Here is a 22657-nt window from a genome sequence, read left to right as displayed (position 1 = left end):
CTAGTAAGTTTCTTTTATATGCTTTTGCTAAGGTAGTCATATATAATAGACCTAAGTCATTTCAAATAAGTGAAATAACGTAAATGTCGGGTTTATTCGAAAACTGACAATATATATTACCTCCGATTTTTGTTAGTTGCAACTTTGGGGTATTATTTATGACATATAAAATATTTTAAAGTTGCAACTAATAAAAATCGGAGGTAGTATATGATTTGCGTGACTAAACCTGCTGTATAAACCTTCTATTTGAGAAGATGGAGATACATACTCCATATATCATATCTATATTTTAATCGAATTTGAGCTTGTTTTTAATCAAAAGGGGTACCATTCTACCTTATTTTATGTAGTTTTCATATTATACTTTTCAACTAACAAATAAAATTTCAGACATCAAAAAGTCAATATATACAAACTTTTAATTTTTCTACTGTATTAATCAGTACATGTAAGCAAGTTAAGCTGACTTATTATAATCATAAAACATTCAAACCTCAACCCTCCAACAACAGAATGTAGAACTAGTAATAAAAATTCTAGCATGAAAAAGATACACACAGATGAATAAGTATATGTCAATGAACTAGTGGCTTGTTATTGTATGTTTAGACAACTTTGAGATCATTCTCAATAATACATGATCAATCACAAATATATCGCATTAACAATTTTTTTCACATAAATCTGTTTTAACATCAGCAAAAATAGAAAAATCGACGAATACAAGACTAATCAGATTGAGTTTAATTGAAATGTATGTTACAAGACCGCTCTCCCTATACAAGAGCCATCCTGAGTTACTGTCTATACCACCAGTAGAAGGACCAGGTTCTGGCTATCTAGTACTTCAGAATGATGAAGATATTGAGTATGTTCACTCATTTTCTGGTTCTAAGGCGTCGCTTAAGGACTGGCCTTTTCCTCAAAACAGGGTCCTTATAGTATGTTACCCTTACTCATCCGGCGGACCAAGTGGTGGTCATACTGAAAAGCATAAGGCCTTTTTCATACCTATCATCAATCAACCCTTGTCTTCGAATTGCTACTATGTGATGATGGCAGATAGCAACTGCAAAGGGTAAGCTAACAAGGTTTAATCATATTACTATTTGGTTAGGATATTATCCAACATAAACTTCTAGTCATACTATAACTCAAGGAGATTAATCTATCACAATTTTTCTTGTATTATCTATGTTATTGATCACCATTTAACATTGCGATTTTGCATTTAAATGACATTTGCTAATTTCCATTCTGTATTTGAATATCACCAAATTGTCAGTTTATGATTACACAATCATGATCAAGTGCTATTTTATAGCACGAATGACTATTAAGCTTTCGACCTGGTTGTCACAACAACATAAAAGTTGAAACATAAGTTGTCTAATGACCATATATACAAAGTATATAGATTTAAGGTCAAATGAGAAGAGTGATTTAAGTGAGAAGAATGAGAAAGTTTGTTTTATATGACATGGTTTTGATCCAACTTAGGGGTGAAATTTATATGCATAAGCATTGACGTGAGGCTTTGAAGAGAAAACAAAGGGAGGGACTCGAGGGAGAGTCATGGATCTATTTCCATTGATTTGTTTCCCCCTTCGATCCCTCTCGGCTCCTGCTCTTTCCTTCCCTTCACTTTCCCTCAAATTTCTAACATTGCTATCCAAACAAACTGTTTGTAATTCAACAAGTTATATATATTACCAACTTCAAATAAGTTATTTTTTCTGAAATGTATAGATTGGCATGCACAAGTTCAAAAGAGGAAGATACAGAAACCTGCTGTTTGTTCTGCAGTTGCATAACAGATAAAGAACCAGAAAAACTCAATCCCCATAACATTTGTCAACTGTTTGAAATCTTCAAAACAAGGACTGGCCGCTTTTCTGCTAGGTCTGTTCATCCTGAGGGTATTCCTCCAAAGTTCCTGCGGGAAGAAGGATGGAGGATCAACCACTCGAAAACCAAGATTATGATAGGTGAGGCAGATGGCCTTAATTCAATACTCCGATCTCAACTTCCAGATTTTTATTTCCCATTATCTACCGAGCATTCAAAGTCAGTGACAGTTGGAAAATGGTATTGTCCTTTCATGTTTGTTGCGGAGGGGTCCCTGAAAGAGCAAATGGAAAGGTCGATGTTTTATGAAATAAAACTAGAACAGCAATGGGAGAGGATATATTCATGTAAAAGAGTTGACGTAGGAGGCGATAATTCAGTGTCTGTAAATGTTGTACTGCCTACTGAACTTGCCAAGATATCTTGGATGGATGCTGTTTCTGAAACAGATGAGGCTCACAGCATAATGTGGTTTTGGGGTTATGAGTGAAATGGGATTGGAGACGAGGATAGGATTAAGTTTGGTGGTCGTTGAAAGAATGAAGTGGGAGCAAGAACGAGTAGGGTGGGTAGGTGGGAGCGAAAAGCTGGTTGCTAGAATGGAAACATATCCTGGAAGAGATTTGTGGAAAAAGTTTGGCTGTTATGTTCTTGTTGAGCGATTCGTGCTAAAAAGATTAGATGGGAGCTTAGTGCTGACCTATGAGTTCAAACATACTCATAAGATCAGATGCAAATGGGAATGAATATCTTCACCAAACTTGATTGTTCTGTCTTCTGTCATTGAAAAATGATTTAAGGACAAGTACAAAGTCAAAGATCTGTAAAGTATTGTGTGTGTGGCAAATGGTATGAAATATGTGATTTGTTAGTTCTTCATTGGTTTTAATTACTTGATAAATCTATATACTGTGGCATTTTGTACAAATAAATCCTGGTTCAGCTGATATTTTCAAGCTCTAATGTATTTTGCACTGCATAATACTTCGTTAAATGGTGTACCTTTGACAGATTTACTTGTTAGACTAAACTTCACCTGAGAATTTCTCAGTAATATCCTGTGCCTCCGCAAGCCAGTGCTACTGATTCAGACAGGGTCGAAGTATTACTTCGCGAGCTGCACGCTGCAAGAGTAGCATATCACGAAGAGATGAGCAAACTTCAGCAAATGTCTAAAAATTTCCCAAATTGACAATGATTGGTGCTCAGATCAATAAATATGCCAATCTTTCTTGATTTGGTATACTGTAAAATAGAAAGCTGACGAGCCTTAGACATACTATAACAAATTAACAAGTAATTAACATTTGCTGCGCATTTTCATTCTATGAAACGTTTCTAGAAGTTGTGCAGTAACAAATTTAAATCAATATCAAAGTCTTTCGAAACAAACATACACGTTGTGGTTTCGCAATAGTTTTATAGGACGAAGTCTATGTGCCATTTCTTTCTTCATCAATCAGAACAATTAAGAATTCAATTGTTATTATAATGACAAGTAATTAACAATATTCTACTTGTATTATTATAGCCATAGAGTTGTGAAAGTCTTCTATTTATCTTATTTTTGTACAAATATGAATTCCACAAAACATCAGGTCCAACTTTGTTGAAGACAAAATGTATGTAACAAGGCTTTTGTCTCTGTATAGGAAGTCCCCTGAGGCTCTTGCTCAGCCACCTCCTGAAGGTCCAAATTCCGGCTATCTCGTATTGCAAGATGAAGATTCCACAACAACAACGTGTTTCGGGTTGTGCAACAACTCGTTTACGACAACTCTCCCTTTTCCACAGAATAAGTCCCTCATTATTCAGCACAAAAGTGATAATAATATCACTAACTACCCTTTGTTCTTGATACCTGTTATTAATCAACCCTTATCATCTCATCAATATTATGCCATCAAGAATGAAGGAAATCATAAAGGGTATGTATTAATTAAAAAAAATACCTATGTTATTAGCTACTGGCTTGTTCAATCTGTTATCATTGCGAGTTTTGAGTTTTCTCTTCTTTGGCAAAAAGGAAAAGTACGCGTAATTCTAAGTTTATTATACAAAGTTTGAAATCTGAAACCAATATTGAGCATACAGTTTAGTTTGTTGTTTTTTGGATTAAGATTGTGTATGTGTTATATGGTTTCATTGTCAGGGAAGCTTATACAAGTTCGACGGAGGACAACAGGCAGACAAGCTGTTTCTGCATCAGCAACATCAGAGATAAAAAAACAAAAGAACTGAATCTTATTGACAAAAAACAACAGTTTGAGTTTTCATCCACCACGAAGTGTGGAAATTCTATGTTTCGCGTCAAATCTGTAGCATCTGATTGTCATCCTCCAACGTTCATGAGAAATGGAGGGTGGAGACTATGGAATTCAGAACAAAAAAATTTCACACTTGGTGTAGCTGATGGACTAAACTATGCTCTACGTGCTCGTCTTCCTGACTTTAACTTCCTACCATCAGAAGAATGTTCTAAAGTACTATTGGTTGGTGAATGGTATACTCCTTTCATGTTTGTCAAAGAAAGGACACCAAAAGAACAGGTAAAAAGGTCTATGTTCTATGAGGTAAAACTCGAGCAAATATGGAAGAGGATTCATTATCGCAAAAACAATGGTACTGAAGGAAACATTGTGTCTTTTAATGTTACTATTCCTACTCTAAGAGTCAAGGTTAATGGGAAGGAAGCCGTGGAAATTAGTAATGAGACTAATGACAGGGTTAGTGCAGGGATGCAGTGGTTTCGAGTAATAGACAGCTACAACGGTGATGATAGTAGAATCGGGTTAAGTTCATTGGTTGTAGAGCGAATGATATGGGAGCAAGAAAGAGTTGGATGGTCTAATAATACGGAAAAGCACGCGAATATTGCTCGAGTAGAGGAATATGGAGGAGTTGGTACTTGGAAGATGTTTGCTTGTTATATGCTAGTTGAGAGATTTGTGTTCAAAAGAATGGATGGAAGCATTGCTTTGAAATTTGAGTTTAATCACATTCATCAATTGAGGATTAAATGGGTTGATGTTTGGACAATTTTTGACAAGTAAATTGATATGTTGTGAATTTGAATTAGTCCATATATAGCTTACAATTGCACATACAGTTTGTAAAGCTGAGAATAATTAAGGGATTTGTGTTCATATGCTTATTCAATGATAATAATTCTTATCCTTCAATATTTTTAAGAGTAAAATCTTATGATAAATAATTTATGGTATAATGGCAGTTTTTAGAGCAAAATCTTTATGATGTTCAAATCTACAACTAAAGGTTATTTAATGGGCTAAGGAAGTCCAGAATCCACCGAGTGATTGGGCTTGGTCAACTTTTGCCTCATCATTTTGTATAATTTGTTAAAAAAGAAAAACCATTAGGCAATTCTATCACAATCCCGGCTCTCTCACACATCCATCGCCGTGTAAGGTACCTCAGGTCCACAGTACCACACTTTATGAACCGACTTAGCTCACAGAGCTATCAAATCGAGGTTGTAGGTGGTTAGGTTGGTATGTTCGGGTCTGATAGAGTCATGTCAATTTGAACGAGTCATGCTAAACCACTAAAGTCTATGCAACCATGCATACCAAAATCCAATTTGGTCACTTCGGATTTATAAGAGTAATTTTCAAGTCAGTTCAGCTATTGACACTTTTAAATTACAAACTAGTCAAGAGTGGGCCGAGTCAATTAGCTACCACTTAGAGTTGGATATGGGTCGAGAGGTGTTTGAGTCGGACATGAAAATGGCCCGACATGTCACAAGTCCAATATAAGGTCGGTATGTTGGTGGGTCATGAACTATCTATGGAAATCATTTTTTATATTTTGGCAAGATTTTGACATAAGCACGAGCATTGCGGTCTGAGTAGCACGTCAACATGCTCGCTGACCAAAAATCTACAAAATTATTGAGGGTTCATTAGCATAGCACGTGTGGTCTAAGTCATGCACAAGCCCCAATTATGAAAGATCAACACGATTTTTCTTGGCTCTTATAAGTTCATGCATACAACTTGGATAAAATCATCCACAAGCCTCAATGTTAGGCAAGTTTATTTGGATAAGTTCATGTACAAATATGGAAATATCCAATACATACTAGGAATTTTATAACCATAATTAAGTTCATGTACATAAGATATCAATTTCACCTTTAATAGCCATTGTTTGGGTCCAATTCACTCCAATTGGGCCGGTCCACAAATGATTCAATTGCAAAAGCCCAAAGCAAGGTTCAATTCTCCAATCAAGGGCCAAGTCAATCAAAGGTCTAGTCAATGTGGCAAACCCACTTGACTTAAGGCCCATTTGTCTATTGGGTAAGGTATAAAGCCTTCACTCTCCTCCTTTGTACATTCATTCACTTAAAGCCTCAAGCAACTAATACTCTTGCATAACTTCTCTCTCTAAAACAATGTACTGACTTCGGCATCGGAGGGGGCTTCCTCGGCACAACCCCCGAGGCCAGTTACGTGTATTCGCTGTGCAGGAAACCCTCGTCCCAGTCATCACTTGGGACGAGTCTAGTCTTCAGCCCACAAGAAAGGTCCAGACAAAGGAGCTATTGTTTTCACCCGAAACAATTTGACGCCGTCTGTGGGGAAGACATTAAAAAAAAAAAGCCAAAAATCAATCATCTTAGTAACATGACTAAGAGAGGAAAGAGTGCCAAGGGCACTAAAAAGATTGGTCTTTTTTCCTCGAAGAAGGGTCCACCTTCTTCATCATCTTCTTCGGGATCGGCTTATTATGAGAAAGCCGCATCCGAGAGGTCACTTTCTCGTCATACTCAGCAGCCGTCGAGAGGACCGGTCAAGAGGACGGCGGGCGAGCTCCATCTTTCAATGCAAGGAGCTCGGAGAGAAATGGGAAGAGGATACTTGGAGAATTGAATGCGAAAGAAAGAGAAACCCCCAGTTCTTCGAGTAATCCGTGACTCGGAGTTTCAAAAGCAGTAACACCACCTCCGCGTGGTAGGAACCTGTTCGCCGAAACATTCACGAATGTATCGGCTTAAGGGAGGTGAGCGTGTACAATCATCTCACTTACCCAGAAGGGACTACACCATACCCCGCACCGTTCCAGCCATGGACAAAAACCACTTCTACCTCTCTGAGAGGGCGAAGCGAGGTCCCTTCGGCAAGGTACAAGGGGAAGCCGTGATAATACCCACCAGTTCACCTTTCCAGAGCTAGATTCTGGAAGAGCATGTGCCAACCGTGAAAATACCGGCGCACATAACATATGATGGAATTTCAAACCCAAAGGACCATATCGCCTCTTATGAGGGGCACATGTATCTGAACCCCAATTCCGAAGCGACCTGGTATAATTATTTCCCGACCACTCTCAAGGGTGTTATACAAGCGTGGGTCACCAAGGGAGTGAAGGAAGGCTCTATAATCGGTTGGAAAGACCTTTCCAACAAGTTTAAGAGCAAGTTTTCTACGGCAAACCGCCGAGATAAGACGACTGCAGAGCTGGATGAGCCTGCAGTAAGGGGAGGATGAAAGCCTCCGAGACTATTTGACTCGCTTCAGCAACGAGTCATCCAGAATTACAAGTCCGAATCAAGGGCTAGCCGTTTTCGCATTGCGGAATGGGATACAAGCTAGAAAGTTCCTTAACTTCATGGTCATGCACACCCCGCAGACCTTGGAGGAAGCTTTGGAAGCTTCGGATAAATACATCCAATTTGAAGAGTGGAAAAAGACTAAGTCCTAAGCTTAAACTGGGACTAGTACGACAAAATGACAACTGTCCGAAGGCCAGAGCTAAAGGAAAGGGAAGGCGAAAGCCTCATAACCGTCCTTGGCTACTGAGTCGAAAAAAGAAAAAAGAAAAAACCCCATTTGTAGGGAAATACGAATCTTACATTCCTCTCGCTCTTCCGCGTGCTAAAATTTATAGCATAACGAAGGATGAACAGAAGTAGAAGAAGCCGAGGCCACTGCCATCGTGGTATCAGCAGAAAAATAAAGACCAATGGTGTGAGTTCCACAAGTCTCTGGGACACCACACCGAGGACTGTATCCAGCTGAGAGATCAGATCGAGGATATGGTCCTAAAGGGCTATCTGAAAAAATACCTCGCGGATTGACGCGAGGAGAAAAAGACTAAGCAAGACTCTTGGCAGCAACTGGATTTCCCCAGGAAAAAGGACAAGCCGCAGGATAAAGATAATATCGATATCCTTGTCATTTATGGGGGAACGAGTTCCCAGAATGCTCGAAAGCGCCACTTGAGGAGTTTAACCCATCAAGTCAACCATGCTGCCTTCCAAGGTCCAAAGTCTCCGGTGCCGAACTTTACGTTCACAGCCGAAGACTGTCGGGGGTGGCATATCTCCATGATGACCCGCTGGTAATCATTGCAGATAATGCAAACCACAACGTCTGGCGAACCCTCGTTGACGGCGGTAGTGGAGCAAAGGTCCTCTTTCGAGAGGCATATGATCAGCTGAAGTTGCAGACCAAGGACCTGAATATAGTACCCTACCCGGTATCCGGATTCAATGGGTCTGCAACATATCCAGATGGGAAGATCACTCTTCCCGTCACAATCGGCAAAGATTGAGCAGCTCAGAACGTCATGGCCGAATTTCTTGTCCTGGATGTTCCATCTGTGTACAACGTGATCATGGCGAGACCTATAATTCACGAAATTCAAGGACTGGTCTCCATGTATCATCAAATGATGATATATGTTTCAAACGAGGGCCACTCCGAAAGAATCTAGGGCAGCCAGAAAGAAGCCCGCAGATGAAATTACCTCTCAAGCCATCTAAAAGTCGCCGCGACTCCCAAGATGAGGAGGAAAATGAAAAAGAAAAGGACAGAAGTGCAAAAAAGCAGAATGGCTTAAGCGCTTCGGCTTAGGGTACCCCTGCCTAAGAAAAGCAAAAAGGGGGAGGAAAGGCTGGTTCCTCATCTGGACCGAAAGATTCAGAAACTCAGCCGAAGTCTGGGACGCCTACCGATATCGACAGCAGGCCAGATTGTGAAGAGTTCAGTTCCAAATCAATGGATCTGTATTAGCAGATTGAGTCAATTAAGTTGACCGAATGAGACCCTGAAAAGTGTGTCAGCATCAGGCTCGGACTTCACCCAAATATCCGTGCTGAACTTATCCAACTCTTTTGAGACAACAGAGATGTGTTCGCTTTCTTAGCAGCAGACATGCCTGGGATCGATCCGAACCTCATCTCCCACAAGCTGAAAATCGACCCCACCTGACGACCCGTCAAGCAAAAGAAGCGGAATTACTCCGCTAATAAGAATCGAGACATCGTAGCCGAAGTCAAAAAATTTCTGGATGCAGGCTTCATAGAACCTTGCCAATATCCGGAATGGCTGGCTAATGTGGTGATGGTTCAGAAGGCAAATGACACCTGGAGAATGTGCGTTGACTTCACGGACGTAAATAGGGCTTGTCTGAAGGACTTCTATCCCGAGCCACCTTAAGAAAGCACCAAATGAAGCTGAATCCGAAGAAGTGTGTCTTCGGCATGAAGTTAGGCAAGTTCCCGGGCTTCATGGTCAGCAAGAGGGGGATTGACGCCAATCCCGCCAAAGTACAGGCAACGCTCGATCTTCCCGAGCCAAAAACAAAGAGGGATGTTCAGCGTCTCACTGGAAGAATGGGCGCCCTTTCCAGGTTCATCTCTAGAGCCTCAGACAAGGGGCTTCCCTTCTTCAAAGCGCTGAAGCTCCCAAAAATAAAGGAGCTCATCTGGGAAGATGAGCAAAAAGAAGCCTTCAAGCAGCTCCATGAGCACCTGACTCAACTCCCGACGTTGGCACGTCCAACCGAAGGAAAAACGCTATACTTGTACGTGGCAGTAAGCCCAGCCACTATAAGTGCAGTCTTGCTGAAGGAAGAAGATAAAGTCCAAAAGCCGATCTACTTCGTCAGCCACACTCTGACGGACGTTGAGACTCACTACCCCCTACTAGAAAAATTTGCTTACGCAGTAGTGGTAACTGCTCGGAAGCTGAGGCCCTATATTGATTTTCATCAAATAGTGGTCTTAACTGATCAGCCGCTGGAAAAAGTTCTCGGCAAGGTTGAAAAATCAGGCAGACTGGCGAAGTGGGCCTTCGAGCTCACCGAGTTCAGCATTAGCTATCAATCGAGGACAACCATCAAGGCTCAAGCTCTAGCGGATTTCCTGGCTGAATGCTCCTACGAGGAAACGCTAGACGAAGAAAAGAAAATCTGGACCGTTTTTGCGGATGGATCCTCCATCGTAAATGGTTCGGGGGCAGGGGTAGTACTCACCTCACTCGAGGGCAAGTCCTTTGAGTATGCACTAAAATTTTCATTCCGAGCTTCGAACAACGAGGCAGAGTATGAGGTGGCAATTGCTGGCCTAGAGTTGTGCATATCACTAGAGGCCGAGCATGTCTATTTGAAAACAAACTTTTAGCTCGTCGCAAATCAAACCCGAGGCGAATATGAGGCCAAAGAGCCTGGAATGATTGCTTACCTCACTACCAGAAAATAGGCAAATAACGACGGAAAAATTCCATCGGAATCGGTTATCGGAAAATATTTTGTAGGAAAACGACCTTTTTCGACGGAATTCAGTCTGGCGGCGGAGATTTCCTGGCCCGGAAAAGTCTGTCGGAAATCCCGTCGGATAATGCTTTAAAAAAACAAAAAAAAAAGCCTCCCACCACCATCTCACACCACCAGCTACGAGCCCACACCATCCCCCCTAACCCGTACCACCAGCCCACACCACCCACTACCCAACCACCAAAACCTACACCAGAATCCCTACCCACCTAACCCTAACCCACCCAAATCCAAATCTACCACCTAAAAGAACCCAGATCTACAACCCTAACCCTAACAAATTCGGCCAAACCACAATAAACCACCCCAACACCCACCTAAAACCACCTCCACCGCCGCCGAAACAAACAGTCACAACCCAAAAATTAACAAATAAAAATAAAGGAAAAAAAAATTAAAATCCCAACCCAACCCCCAAAAACTCGAACTCCAATAGCCACCACAACCATATATATTCAAAAAATTCTGATTAAACAACAGAAAAAAAAGGATACACATACTTTAATTCGACCTCACAAAACCTCAAAATTGGGTTTACGAGGCCAAATTCGACCATGTAAACTCTAGATCTAGAGTTTTCATGGTCAAATTTGACCTGAAAACCTTCGTTTTCATCATGAGGAGAGAGAAAAGGAGAAAAAGGCGGAAATTGGTGTTGTTGATGTCGGTGTTGGTGGTGTTATTGTTGATGTCGGTGTTGGTGGCATTGTTGTTGCAGCGATGGTTAGTGTTGGCGGCGGTGATGAGAGATATAAGGTGGTCGAAAGAGAGAAAGAAGAGGAGAAAAAGAGAAGATGAAAGAGAAAAAGAATGAGAGAGAGCAGAGAATGAAAAAGAGAGAAGGAGAGGAGAGGAGAGAGAAGGAGAACGAGAGAAAGAGAGAAGAGGATAGAGAAGGAGAACGAGAGGAGAGGGGAGAAAGAAGAGGAAAGAGAGAGAGAAAAGGTGGAAAAGAGAAGGGATTTAGGCTTTTCTAAAGGTTTTTTTTTTAAATTATACTCTGTCGGAAATTTACGAGGGAATGTTTATCCGTCGAAAAGTACAAATATTCCGACGGATTTTTATTCCTTCGGAAATTTCCGACGGATTTATGACGGAATTGTTGAATTCGTCGGGAATATCTGACGGAATAAAAATCCGTCGGAAATTTTGACTTATCCAACGGAATAATGTGTCCGTCAGAACCAATTCGTTGGAATTTGGCTGTTTTCTAGTAGTGCCTCGCAAAGATTAAAACAATAATTGCGAAGCTAAGAACTTTTGAAGTCGAGCTAATCCTAAGGGGCCAGAACGCACAAGCCGATGCACTTTTCAAACTTGCGAGTTCAACTCTAACCGAGCTGAAAAGATCTGTATATGTGGAAGTGCAGCGAGAAAGAAGTGTAGACGAAGCACCTGAAGTTTGCTGCGTCGCACATGAACCGAGCTGGATGGACCCCATCCTAGCTTACTAGCTTCGGGGAGAAATTCCCGAAGACATAAACTTAGCCTCCAAGGTGAAGAGAATCAGCTCAAGATTCATCATCTTCAGAGGAGAGCTATTGAAAAAATCATTCTCAACCCCACTCTTGAAATGTGTGGGACCAATAGATGCTGATTATATCCTTCGGGAAATTCACCTCGGCATTTGTGGAAACCACATAGGGGGGGGGGGGGAACTTTAGCCCACAAGGCATTAAGGGCGGGGTATTACTAGGGGTGGCAAACGGATCAGGTCAGGTCGGGTTCGAGTTCGGGTTTTCAGGTTGAAAACCCCAACCCGAAAACGATCTGATTTGACCTGATTTTTTGTTTTATTTATTTATTTATTTATTTATTTACCCGAATAACTTGATTTTTTAGCCTGATTTTGAGTTTTTGACTACTTAAAAGTAAATAAAACCTGTTTTTTTTTCTTTTTTTTTTAATGTTTTCAAACTTAAAATTTTCAAGAAAACCAGATAAAGTCTAGCACTCTAAGAAGTCTAAATGCCTAATGAACTATTACATACCAAAATAAAGTCTTAATAAATTAAAAATCACAATTAAAAAGAACAAATCACAATTAAAAAGAACAAATCACAATTAAAAAGAACAAATCACAATTAAAAAGAGACAATTTTATTTAAAGTAACAATCTCCCGAATCTTCTCATGCTACCTGAAGAAAGCTGTTGTATATGGGATTATGGGTCATGGGTGTCTGCAAAAAAAATATAACAAAATAAAACAATTAAAAAGACAACTCAAGAACAACCAAATCAACAAGAACAACAAATCAGAAACATCTCAGGAAAAAACAACCAAAATAGCAAGAACAAATCAGTAAGAAAACAACACAAATTAGCAAAAAGTCAACAACAAATCAGCAAAAATCAGCAAATCAGTAAGAATCAAGAACAACAAATCAGCGAAAAACAAAAATTAAAAAGACATGCACAATAATTTTTCCCGTCAAACAAAAAATCAGCAAAAGATTTATCATATTACGATTATCAACCAAGTGCATCAACAACTCAACACAATCGAATACAGAAATTGAAATAAAAAAAATAAAAAAAACAACGAAAAAGTAAAACAGAAAATTACCTTAGAAGCAGAGGAAGATTTGAAGATGAAGGTGAAAGATTTGAAGATGGAGAATTGCAGATCGACCGAAAAGTCTAGTTGAGGATATGAACAACAAATCAACAACAGAAAATGTTAATCTTAATATCTGATTTGCAAATGTTAGAAAACGAAAACAAAAATATAACTTAAACAACAAGTCAACAACAAATCTATCGATCTACGAATCTACCCTTTCCCGTAAAAAAAAAATCAAAAATAGAAATTAAAACAAACAAAATCAAAATTAGGCTTTGAATAGCATTGAAAAAACATCAACATACATGCAAGACCATATAACAGAAATTAAAACAAAAATTACATAAATTAGCAAGAACGAATACTTCATATACTTGTAAATTTGTATAAATACATAAATTAGCAAGATCAATTTGCATAAATACATAAAGTAGCAAGAATAATTCGTATACTTGTAAAATAATATAAATCAGTCAACAAGAAGCATGAAAAAATAGTAAATACCGTATGAGAGTGAGAACGTAGCAGAAATACTCGGATTCAACAATGGTGAAGCACTCGGATTCAACAATGGCGAATGAATTTTAAGGGTTTTTGAGGAGAGAGAAAATTTAAGAGAGAGAACTCAGAGAAGAAGGGAAAAACGGCTGAAGGAAATAAGGAAAATAAAAGGGGGATTTTAGGGTTTTGATGTTATAAGAAGCCTCTTTGTGAATTTGGGCTTGGCTGTTATAATTTAGAGCCTTTTTATGTTTTTTTTTTTAAAAGTTATATTAGTTCGGGTTATCAAGTCGGGATCGGGTTGACCTGACCTGATATTGACCTGAAATTTTTTTCGGGTTATGTGGGTCGTTTTTGGGTTGAGATTTTCAACCTTAACCTAACCCATTCAATTTCGGGTTTGGGTTCGTGTCAACCCATTTAAGTTTTCGGGTCGAAAACCTCAACCCTAACCCGCTTTTTTTAGGTCGGGTTCGGGTCGGGTCAGTTTTTGCCAGCCCTAGGTATTATTGGGCCACCATGATCTTTGATGCTAAGGAGCTGGTCAGAAAATGCGAAAAGTACCAAAAATTCGCGCCAGTCATCCATCAGCCAGCCCGAGATCTTCAACCAATCCTAAACCCACTCTCATTTGCTCAATGGGGATTGGATATCTTGGGACCATTTCCTGATGCTCCGTACCAAAAAAGATGGCTGATAGTCTACATTGACTATTTTAGCAAATGGATCGAGGCCGAAGCAGCCTCGAACATCACAGAGCAAACTGTCAGAAAATTTATCTGGCAGAATATCATCACTCGCTTTGGAATCCCAAAGGTCTTTGTCTTCGATCATGGGAGGCAATTTGATAATTTTCCGCTAAGGCGATACACTGATCAGTTCGGCATCAAGTTGGCATATTCTGCGGTATGTCACCCACAAAGTAATGGTCAGACCGAAGTTGCAGACAAGCAGATTCTCAACGCCGTCAAGAAGAAAGTTGAGGATTAAAAGTCCAAGTGGATAGAGGAACTCCCTGGAACCCTCTAGTCACTTCGTACAACCGAAAAAAAGGCTACGGGACATTCACCTTTCGAGCTGGTGTATGGGTCCGAAGCCGTCCTTTCAGTGGAAATCGTTGCAGAAAGTCTGTGCTTAAATCTCTTCTTGGATGAGGAAAATGAGCAACTCATGAAAGAATCCCTTGATTTTCTGGATGAGGTTAGAAACTCAGCCCAAGACATAATGGTCGCATACAAGAAAAAAATCAGCAAATTCTACAATCGAAGAGTCAATGCAAGACCTCTTAAAATTGGGGATCAGGTTCTTCAGAATGCTGCTGTTGTGTAAAAAGGCCGCATTCATGGGAAACTCTCAGCCACTTGGGAGGAACCCTCTGAAGTTTATGATGAGCTTCAGCCCATAACTTACCGACTTCGACAGTTGGACGGAACTGAGCTGAAAAACCATAGAATGTTGATGTACTGAAAAAATATCATGTATAAGTCCTTCGGGGAAGAACAATCTATGTAAGTGCATATTTTTAAATTAATTAAAGGCCTTTAAGCCACCATTTCTATCAATTTTGCGAGTTTCTATTTTTCTGTCTTCTATATTTTTTGAAAAAAGGTTTCCTTTCGGCATTGTTCGAAGTATAGCCCAGCAGAGGCTTTACTTCGGATTGTCGTCAAACCTGCTCAACAGGGAACAAATTCACCATCGAAATATAGCCATTTCAGGGCACTGTACTTCGGATAAATTAGTTCCTTGGGGAAAAGAGGCCGTGGACGAATCTGAAGCATAGCCTAACATTGGCATCGTGCTTCAGAGGAGTTATATCCGAGGCATTGCCAGAATGATGGCCTTGTGTTTTGGATAGTCATTCCCCAGGATAAATTTTAAGGACCGAGAGAATATTTCTCTCGTAAGCTAAGGCTTCTGAGCAAAGAGGTCATAGATTCTTAAAAAAAGAAGAGAAAATAAAAGAGTAGAAACTTCAAAAAATTTGTTTTTAGAAATTGTGCTGAGGAAAAGCTTCGTCACTGAAAAAGTCAAAGCAAGCACCTTAGAAACCTGAAGATTACAACTTCAGATTTCTAGGGGCAAGAAGCACTCAGCTCAACCTTACTCTTTCAGCGAGATAAGGCGAAATAGTTCCAAGGCGAAGCTCGACACCTAGAATAATTTTGGAAAATTTGAGAAAAAGCAAGAAAGCTAAGTAAAAAGAGCGAGGCAATGAGAAAGAAAAAAAACGATGCATTCAAAGCAAATAAAATATGCTCGGATCTCCGAGCTACATTAAATTTTCAAGACAGACACAGAAATATTCTAAATCGGCAGTCGCCCACAAGCGGAAAATTACAGTTATCGAACTAAGTACAACTGCTCAAAAGCAAAAACAAGTAAAGAGTTTGTACATCAAGGCAAGTTGAAGCAAAATATTCAAAGGCAAAAACAGATGTGGCAAAGTTTAAAATCAAGAACAGGTTGATCCGTAAGACTCTGTAGACAACTGCCCGAGTTCCTATGCTTCTTCACCAGCAGGATCGGCCTGAGCAGCTCGGCCCCTTGATCCATTAACGGCCATATGAACCTCTTCAAGTCTTGGATGGCAATGTCAGCATTTCTCTGCAGCCTGTCCCTTTCGGCCGTAGGTGCAGCAGCATCTTCTTCAGCTGCTTTGGCCTTCACCTCTGCCAGATTAGCCCTAGCCTCGACTTTGTTGCTCTTGAATCGAAGTAGTTGGTTCATCTCGACGGCCAAGGTATGGTTATAGACGAAGAAAGGTAAATCGCAAATTAGCTGCAGCAAAACGCCTGAAGAAGAAGTAGAAAACAGCGACAAAAACTTAAGTAAAAAAGCTTAAGTATCAGAAACTTTACCTGCATCAACAATCTCTGATTTTTAGTAAAGGGATCAGGCACCCTCATGATAGGCTCAGCTATTCCAACAATGGCCCTAAATGACTAGGTCCTAGCCCTCTCCAGCTCGGTTTGGGTGGTGAGGTCGCCGAAGTAGGCCATAGCTGAGTCCCAATGCGACTAGAGGATATCTCTGGTACTTTCGGGAGCAGGAATGAGGGGCGAAGAAAAGCCCATATCGGCAGACTAAAAGATCCAGAAAGAACAGTTCATCGAAGTCGAAGGAGCCTCCTCGGTCCTCCTACTCGGATCGACCTCTTCCTTTGGTTTCTCGGCAGAACCTTCCGAGTCTTCGTTAAGGAGCTCAACATGGTCATCGGACTAATGCACCAGCAAAGCATTAATCTCTCGCTGAAATTCTTCAGCAAAAATACCTCCCTGAGGCGGGGAAGGAGTGCGCGAGGCTTTCTCTCCGGATTCCGTTTCTTGAACGTTGACCAACGGTTCAGGAGGGGGAGTCTTTTGCTGCACCTCCTTGTCCCAAGAGGGGTAGGAGTCTTCTCTCTATTCGGCTCCTCAATCCGAAGCTTTTTCGCAGGGATAAGGGCAACTTGAAATTACCCAGGCAAGACAACAACCCTTCTCTTCCTCGGCTAAGTCATGTTGTCTTTAGAGGAATCCTCGTCTGAGGTGTCTTCGACGGTGGTTGTAGTCATTCCTTTATCCCTCTTTTCTTCGTTAGATTTTAGAAATGGGGAGCAGGGGGGTAGAAAGCAATATAAGCTCCAGTGAAAAAAAAGAAAAAAAAAAGAAAAGAAGAGAAGAAGAAAGAGGAAACAAGCATCAAGACAAGTTTAAGGATTCACCGAAGTCTCCAGTAGACGAACGTCTTCAGCTTCTCCGTCTTCTTCTTCTCCTTCTTCATCTTCTTCTTCCTCGTCTTCTGTTTCCTCCTCTCCTCTTGGCTCAACAACAGGGGCAGAAGGACCGGCAGAAGTACCTCCAGAGGTAGAGGCAACAGTTGCAGGCTCGCAGCAGCTTGTTCTTCAGCACTTAGAAGGAAAAGGGGTCATGCTTCTTCCACCAAACCTTTTGCTGCTGATACTCAACTGCGCTGACAATTTGAAGCCTCTTCTCGGCCAAGCTTAGAGGACAATCTTGGGGATCGGTGATCTTCGGCTTGTTTGTAATGGGATTCCTTTCCTAGCTTATCCCAAGCACCTTGCAGTTGATACCCGAGTTCTCCTGACACACTACTGAAAAGGAAAAATAGCAATGAGTTTCCCAAAGAAAGTAAATAATCAAAAGCAAAAGAAGAAAATTAAGTCTTCGGCCCCAGCCGAGCTCCTTACCATTCTGGTACTTTCGGCTGAGGCCGACGACAGCTAGTATCTTCTCTTGGAAGATATAATGGCAACAGGGCAGCCAGACGGAGGGCACATTTGCCATTCGGCCTGTGGCCCCATGGTCAGGAGATCGGCCAAAATGCGCCATTTGCATTCGGTCCGCATCGAAAAATTCAGCAGGACCGATGCTCTTCATCTCCGGATTAGGGCGCCTCAAATATCTTGGTGCACCCAGATTCATTGACCCCTTCAGTCCTTGTCCGAGGTGTCGTTGGGCCAGACCGAAAGAGACCCCTTTTTATCTTTGATATGCCACCAACCAGGGCCATGAAATCGGTCTGCTTGAGTATTTCGGACTAACTTATGCATATGGTGAAAGCAATAAACGTTCGGCTGAAATCCAAGAAACAGGCAGACCCAAAGATAGGTCATTATCCTTTGGATGCTCACGAGAGTCAACTGGCACAACGAAATGTTATACACTTTCAGCACCGAGGTAATGAAAGAATGAAGCAGGAACCGAAGCCCGTATTGCAGCTGACGGGTGTAAACCCCAATATAGCTTGGGGGAGTACGGTGAATCCTCTCAGCCTAAGTAGGCATTCGGCACCAATACCTGTCAGACTCCATAATCCCGTAGTAAATCTCAATTTGCTCGGCAAAGCGGTACATAGCATTGTTCTCAATCCACCAATTGTAGGGCCGATAGGCCATAATGCTCGAGTTATAGGCTGGATCCAACCACTCCCTTTCCTCAGGAGGCAATGTTCGAGACGCTGAACCGACACTTTGGCCAGAAGTGTAAGTCGACCCCGAAGCCCCAGGGGACAAAGAGCTTATCGGGACTACCCGGATGGCAGAACCGCTAGCGGAAGCAGTATTGCCAGTCCTCGCCCTCGGATTCTGGTCGCTAAGCGGCGACATTAACCCCAAGGGGCGGTTCCGCCGCAAAATTAGCTGAGGAGCCTCTTCCTCTTCCTCAACATTTTCACTAGCCTCAACCTTTCTCTTCCCGTGATCGCTGACCATTTCAAATGGCGGTGGTTCAAGAAGTCATAGGAAGAGGGGTGTTTGAAAAAGCAAAGAAAGCCGAAGAAAATTTCATGTCAAAACCCATTTCGTCACACTGCCGAACCGGGTCTGGGGGGCAAGTTGTTTGGGTCCAATTCACTTCAATTGGGCAAGTCCACAAATGATTCAATTGCAAAAGCCCAAAGCAAGGTTCAACTCTTCAATCAAGTGCCAAGTCAATCAAAGGTCCAGTCAATGTGGCAATCCCACTTGACTTAAGGCCCATTTGTCTATTGGGTAAGGTATAAAAGCCTTCACTCTCCTCCTTTGTACAATCATTCACTTAAAGCCTCAAGCAACTAATACTCTTGCATATCTCTCTCTCTCTCTCTAAAACACTATATTGACTTCGGCATCGGAGGGGCCTTCCTCGGCACAACCCCCGAGGCCAGTTTACGTGTATTCACTGTGGAAGAAACCCTCGTCCTAGTCATCACTTGGGCCGAGTCCAGTCTTCAGCCCACAAGAAAGGTCCAGACGAAGGACCTATTGCTTTCACCTGAAACAACCATTATAATCACAATTACATAAGATATTTAATTTTAGCTAATCCATTGATGTTTTGGCTATAGAAAGTCTAATGCACATAAGATATATAATTTCAGCCAATCCATTGATGATTTGGCTATAGAAAATCCAATACACATACATATCCATTGATGATTTGGCTATTGAAAATCCAATACAAATACATGACCTTTAATTTGATAAATAATAGGCATCTTATAATCATAAATTCCTCTTTTTACAATATATTCTTTATGTAGGTGAATTTTTTTTTTAGGATACATAGATGATTGCTTGGAGAATTTAGTGCCTTTTTACCTACGCACCTTTCCATTTTTTTAATTCAATTTAATTAACGTAAAAATGATATTAATTAAATACTACTTTCATACATTCTATTTCATTTCAAATTTATGTCCTAGAATTACAATACAACTAAAAAGAATTAGAAAATTTAAAATGCTAAATTTGTATAAGTTATTTAGACTTTATAAAATTGTCAAGGAAAAATGGAATCAATAAAGATATCGTTTTACTATATTGAATTTATATTAAATTTAGAAAATGTTTTCAGTTTACTAGCAAATTATATGTTGTAGATCTTATAATGCCAATTTGTCAAATATTAGTAAGAACGCATGCCAATGCGCTCCCTCCAAAAAGTACCCATTCATCACAAAAATAATTAATTAACCAGGTTTATAAATACTAATTGTCATATTATTTACATTAAATATAGGAATGCTTTTTTAGTTTTATTACTTTTTAGCATGTCCTAGTAAGTTATATCTGTAAATCATAGAATATCAAAATTACTTGAGAAATCTAGTATTATTAACACCACATGACAATGCGCTCTCTCCAAAAAGGTACAAAAATCATCATATAAATGTAATATTCATTGTCATATTACAACACAACCCTCTATATATCCATTGTACACTCCGAAAGGGTAATCTAAACACACTATTTAAACCCGAATTATTCCCTCAAGTCAGAAATACACTCACCTCAAAGTCCAATTGCTCCCTTTGAATTATATACCTTCTTTTGCAAATCAAAACAATTATTTAAAAAAAAAAAACACCTATGGAGGAAACCTCTGTCCTAATAGTGGGAGCAGGTCCTGCGGGACTTGCCCTTGCTGCATGCTTAACAAAAAAATCTATTCCCTACATTGTTATTGAAAAGGAAGATTGTTGTGCTTCTCTTTGGAAGAAACCGCCTATGATCGATGCCATCTTCATCTAGCAAAAGAATTTTGCTCATTACCCCATAAGCCCCATGCACCACAAGCCAAGAAATATATGAGTAAGAATGATTTTATAGAGTACATTGATGATTATGTTTTCGACTTTGATATTAGGCCGCGATACTTTCACTCTGTTGAATCTGCATCATTTGATGAAGCCAAGGGAAAATGGGTAGTTGAAGCTAAGGACACTTTTGTGAAAACATCTAAATTATTCGTCGTGAGTTTTTTAGTAGTCGCAACAGGTGAAAATGGCAAGGGTTACATCCCTAATATCCCCGGTTTGAAGGATTTTAAGGGAGATGTACTGCACTCCAGTGAATATAAGTCTGGTCGTGAGTTTCAGGACAAAGATGTGTTGGTCGTTGGTTGTGGTAATTATGGGATGGAAATTAGTTATGATTTGTGTAATTCAGGAGCCAACACTTCAATTGTTATTAGAAACCCGGTTAGTTTTTTTTTTTTTTTTATTTATTTATTTTTATCTTGTAAATATGGCAAACACAAATAAACTGCACTTATGTATTATTTTTATTGATTGTTGGTCTTGGTTCATATAGGTTCATGTGGTTGCAAGAGAAATGATCTTTGTAGGGATGCACTTGTTAAAGTACTTTAGTTTATCAACAGTGGACGCTCTAGTCACTCTTGCTAGCAACTTGAAATATGGGGATTTATCAAAGTATGGAATCTATCGACCAAATGAAGGCCCTATGTTACTTAAGGCAACAAAGGGAAGAATCCCTGTTATTGATGTGGGAACTATTGCCAAAATTCAATCCGGAGAAATTAAGGTAAATTACTTTTAATTATTTATTTGTTAATAAAGTTTTGTCTTTCAAATTTTATTTCATCCTTTGGATAATTTGTTGTTTCATTGTATGGGAACAAAATGGACAATCTTGAATAACATTATTATAATAAATTACTCAGTACCATGAATACCTCCATTAAAAAGAGGACCATCAAATTTATTATTTTTTACTTGTATTTTATCTGCAAATTCATTACCAGTCTTTTTTATTTGTGAAACTTATAGGTTTTACCGAGAATTGAGAGAATTAATAAGAGCAAAGTCATAATCGAAGATAAAGTTGAATTAAGCTTTGATGCAATAATATTTGCGACCGGATTCAAAAGCACGGCTTGTGAATGGCTTACGGTATGTACATTAACCTAAAGTTTATGTAACTTAAGTAATCATCCAATCTTAGTATTACACAAATGTGTGCACAAATAGATAGAGATTAATCATATTATTTATGCATTATTTTTCTTTTGGGTTTACCTTAACAATAAGTATAATATATTATTTTAATACACTTAATGAAATTGATTTTTTTTTTTTCGTTTGTTAGGATTATGATTTCATACTAAAGAACGATGGATTTCCAAAGAATCGTTTTCCAAATCATTGGAAAGGAAAGAATAAATTGTATTGTGCTGGATTATCAAGAATGGGACTACAAGGTGTTTCAAAGGATGCCATAGACATTGTCAACGATATTGAGATGGTTTTAAGAACTATGGTTCCTGAAGATATTTAAGTTATTACATGTATCTTAGTTGCTAGTGCTGAATTTTCTAGAATAATTTTTTTTGTTCTGCTTTGCTCTTTAATTAAGCTATTACGTATGTTGTAATGCTGTTCACATACTATGATTTTGTATAGTCTTCATGCTTCTATGTACAAAGGTGCAAACCTAAAATACATGTTACTATAAAAAAATTTCAAAATTTTAAAATTTCAAAATTAATACATTTTGCTATTACATATTAATCGTCTAACTTATGCTTTTAGCATTATTATTATTGTTAAAAGGATGAAGGAGCTTAATTTACACTTAAGTATAAGCCACCTTCTAAATAATTTTTTGAAGACAAAAGTGGATTTAGGGCTATGTTTAGTTCAATTTACTCAAGTTGATATTTGTTAATTTAAGAATTAATTATAAGATCAAATTATATTATATTACGTCAGGATAAGTTGATATTGTTTATTTTTGTTAGGGCTTATTTATCATTAAAGATCTTTAATTTTGAAATTAATAAAATTATGAAAATTTATATTTGGAAAGTGCATATTATTGTGAATCTACTAATTTATCATTAGATCGGATTAGAGCAAGTAAAATGAAG

At 39.4% G+C, this 22657-nt stretch overlaps 1 protein-coding gene and 2 pseudogenes across 1 annotated transcript; all 3 read left to right on the top strand.

Annotated features, from left to right (window-relative positions):
• The first annotated feature begins 755 nt into the window (after positions 1–755).
• On the top strand, positions 756–2775 carry LOC110685669 (annotated as a pseudogene).
• Positions 2776–3461: 686 nt separating this feature from the next.
• Positions 3462–5018, top strand: LOC110685624. Its single transcript, XM_021862166.1, has 2 exons — positions 3462–3779; positions 4004–5018. The coding sequence occupies exons 1-2, from the start codon at positions 3472–3474 to the stop codon at positions 4902–4904; spliced, it is 1209 nt and encodes a 402-aa protein (XP_021717858.1). The 5' UTR covers positions 3462–3471; the 3' UTR covers positions 4905–5018.
• Positions 5019–20000: 14982 nt separating this feature from the next.
• On the top strand, positions 20001–22190 carry LOC110685623 (annotated as a pseudogene).
• Positions 22191–22657: the final 467 nt, after the last annotated feature.

Source organism: Chenopodium quinoa, unplaced genomic scaffold (genome assembly GCF_001683475.1).
Source record: "Chenopodium quinoa cultivar QQ74 unplaced genomic scaffold, ASM168347v1, whole genome shotgun sequence".
NCBI classification, from domain to species: domain Eukaryota; kingdom Viridiplantae; phylum Streptophyta; class Magnoliopsida; order Caryophyllales; family Amaranthaceae; genus Chenopodium; species Chenopodium quinoa.
The sequence above is the reverse complement of the archived record's forward strand: the minus strand, read 5'-3'. Positions and strand labels throughout refer to the sequence as shown.

Excerpts from the sequence above, each read along its gene's own strand:
- LOC110685624 (XM_021862166.1), top strand. The coding sequence starts at position 3,472 with ATGTATGTAACAAGGCTTTTGTCTCTGTATAGGAAGTCCCCTGAGGCT. Across the intron at positions 3,780-4,003 it reads AATGAAGGAAATCATAAAGG|GGAAGCTTATACAAGTTCGA; the intron begins GTATGTATTAAT and ends TTTCATTGTCAG.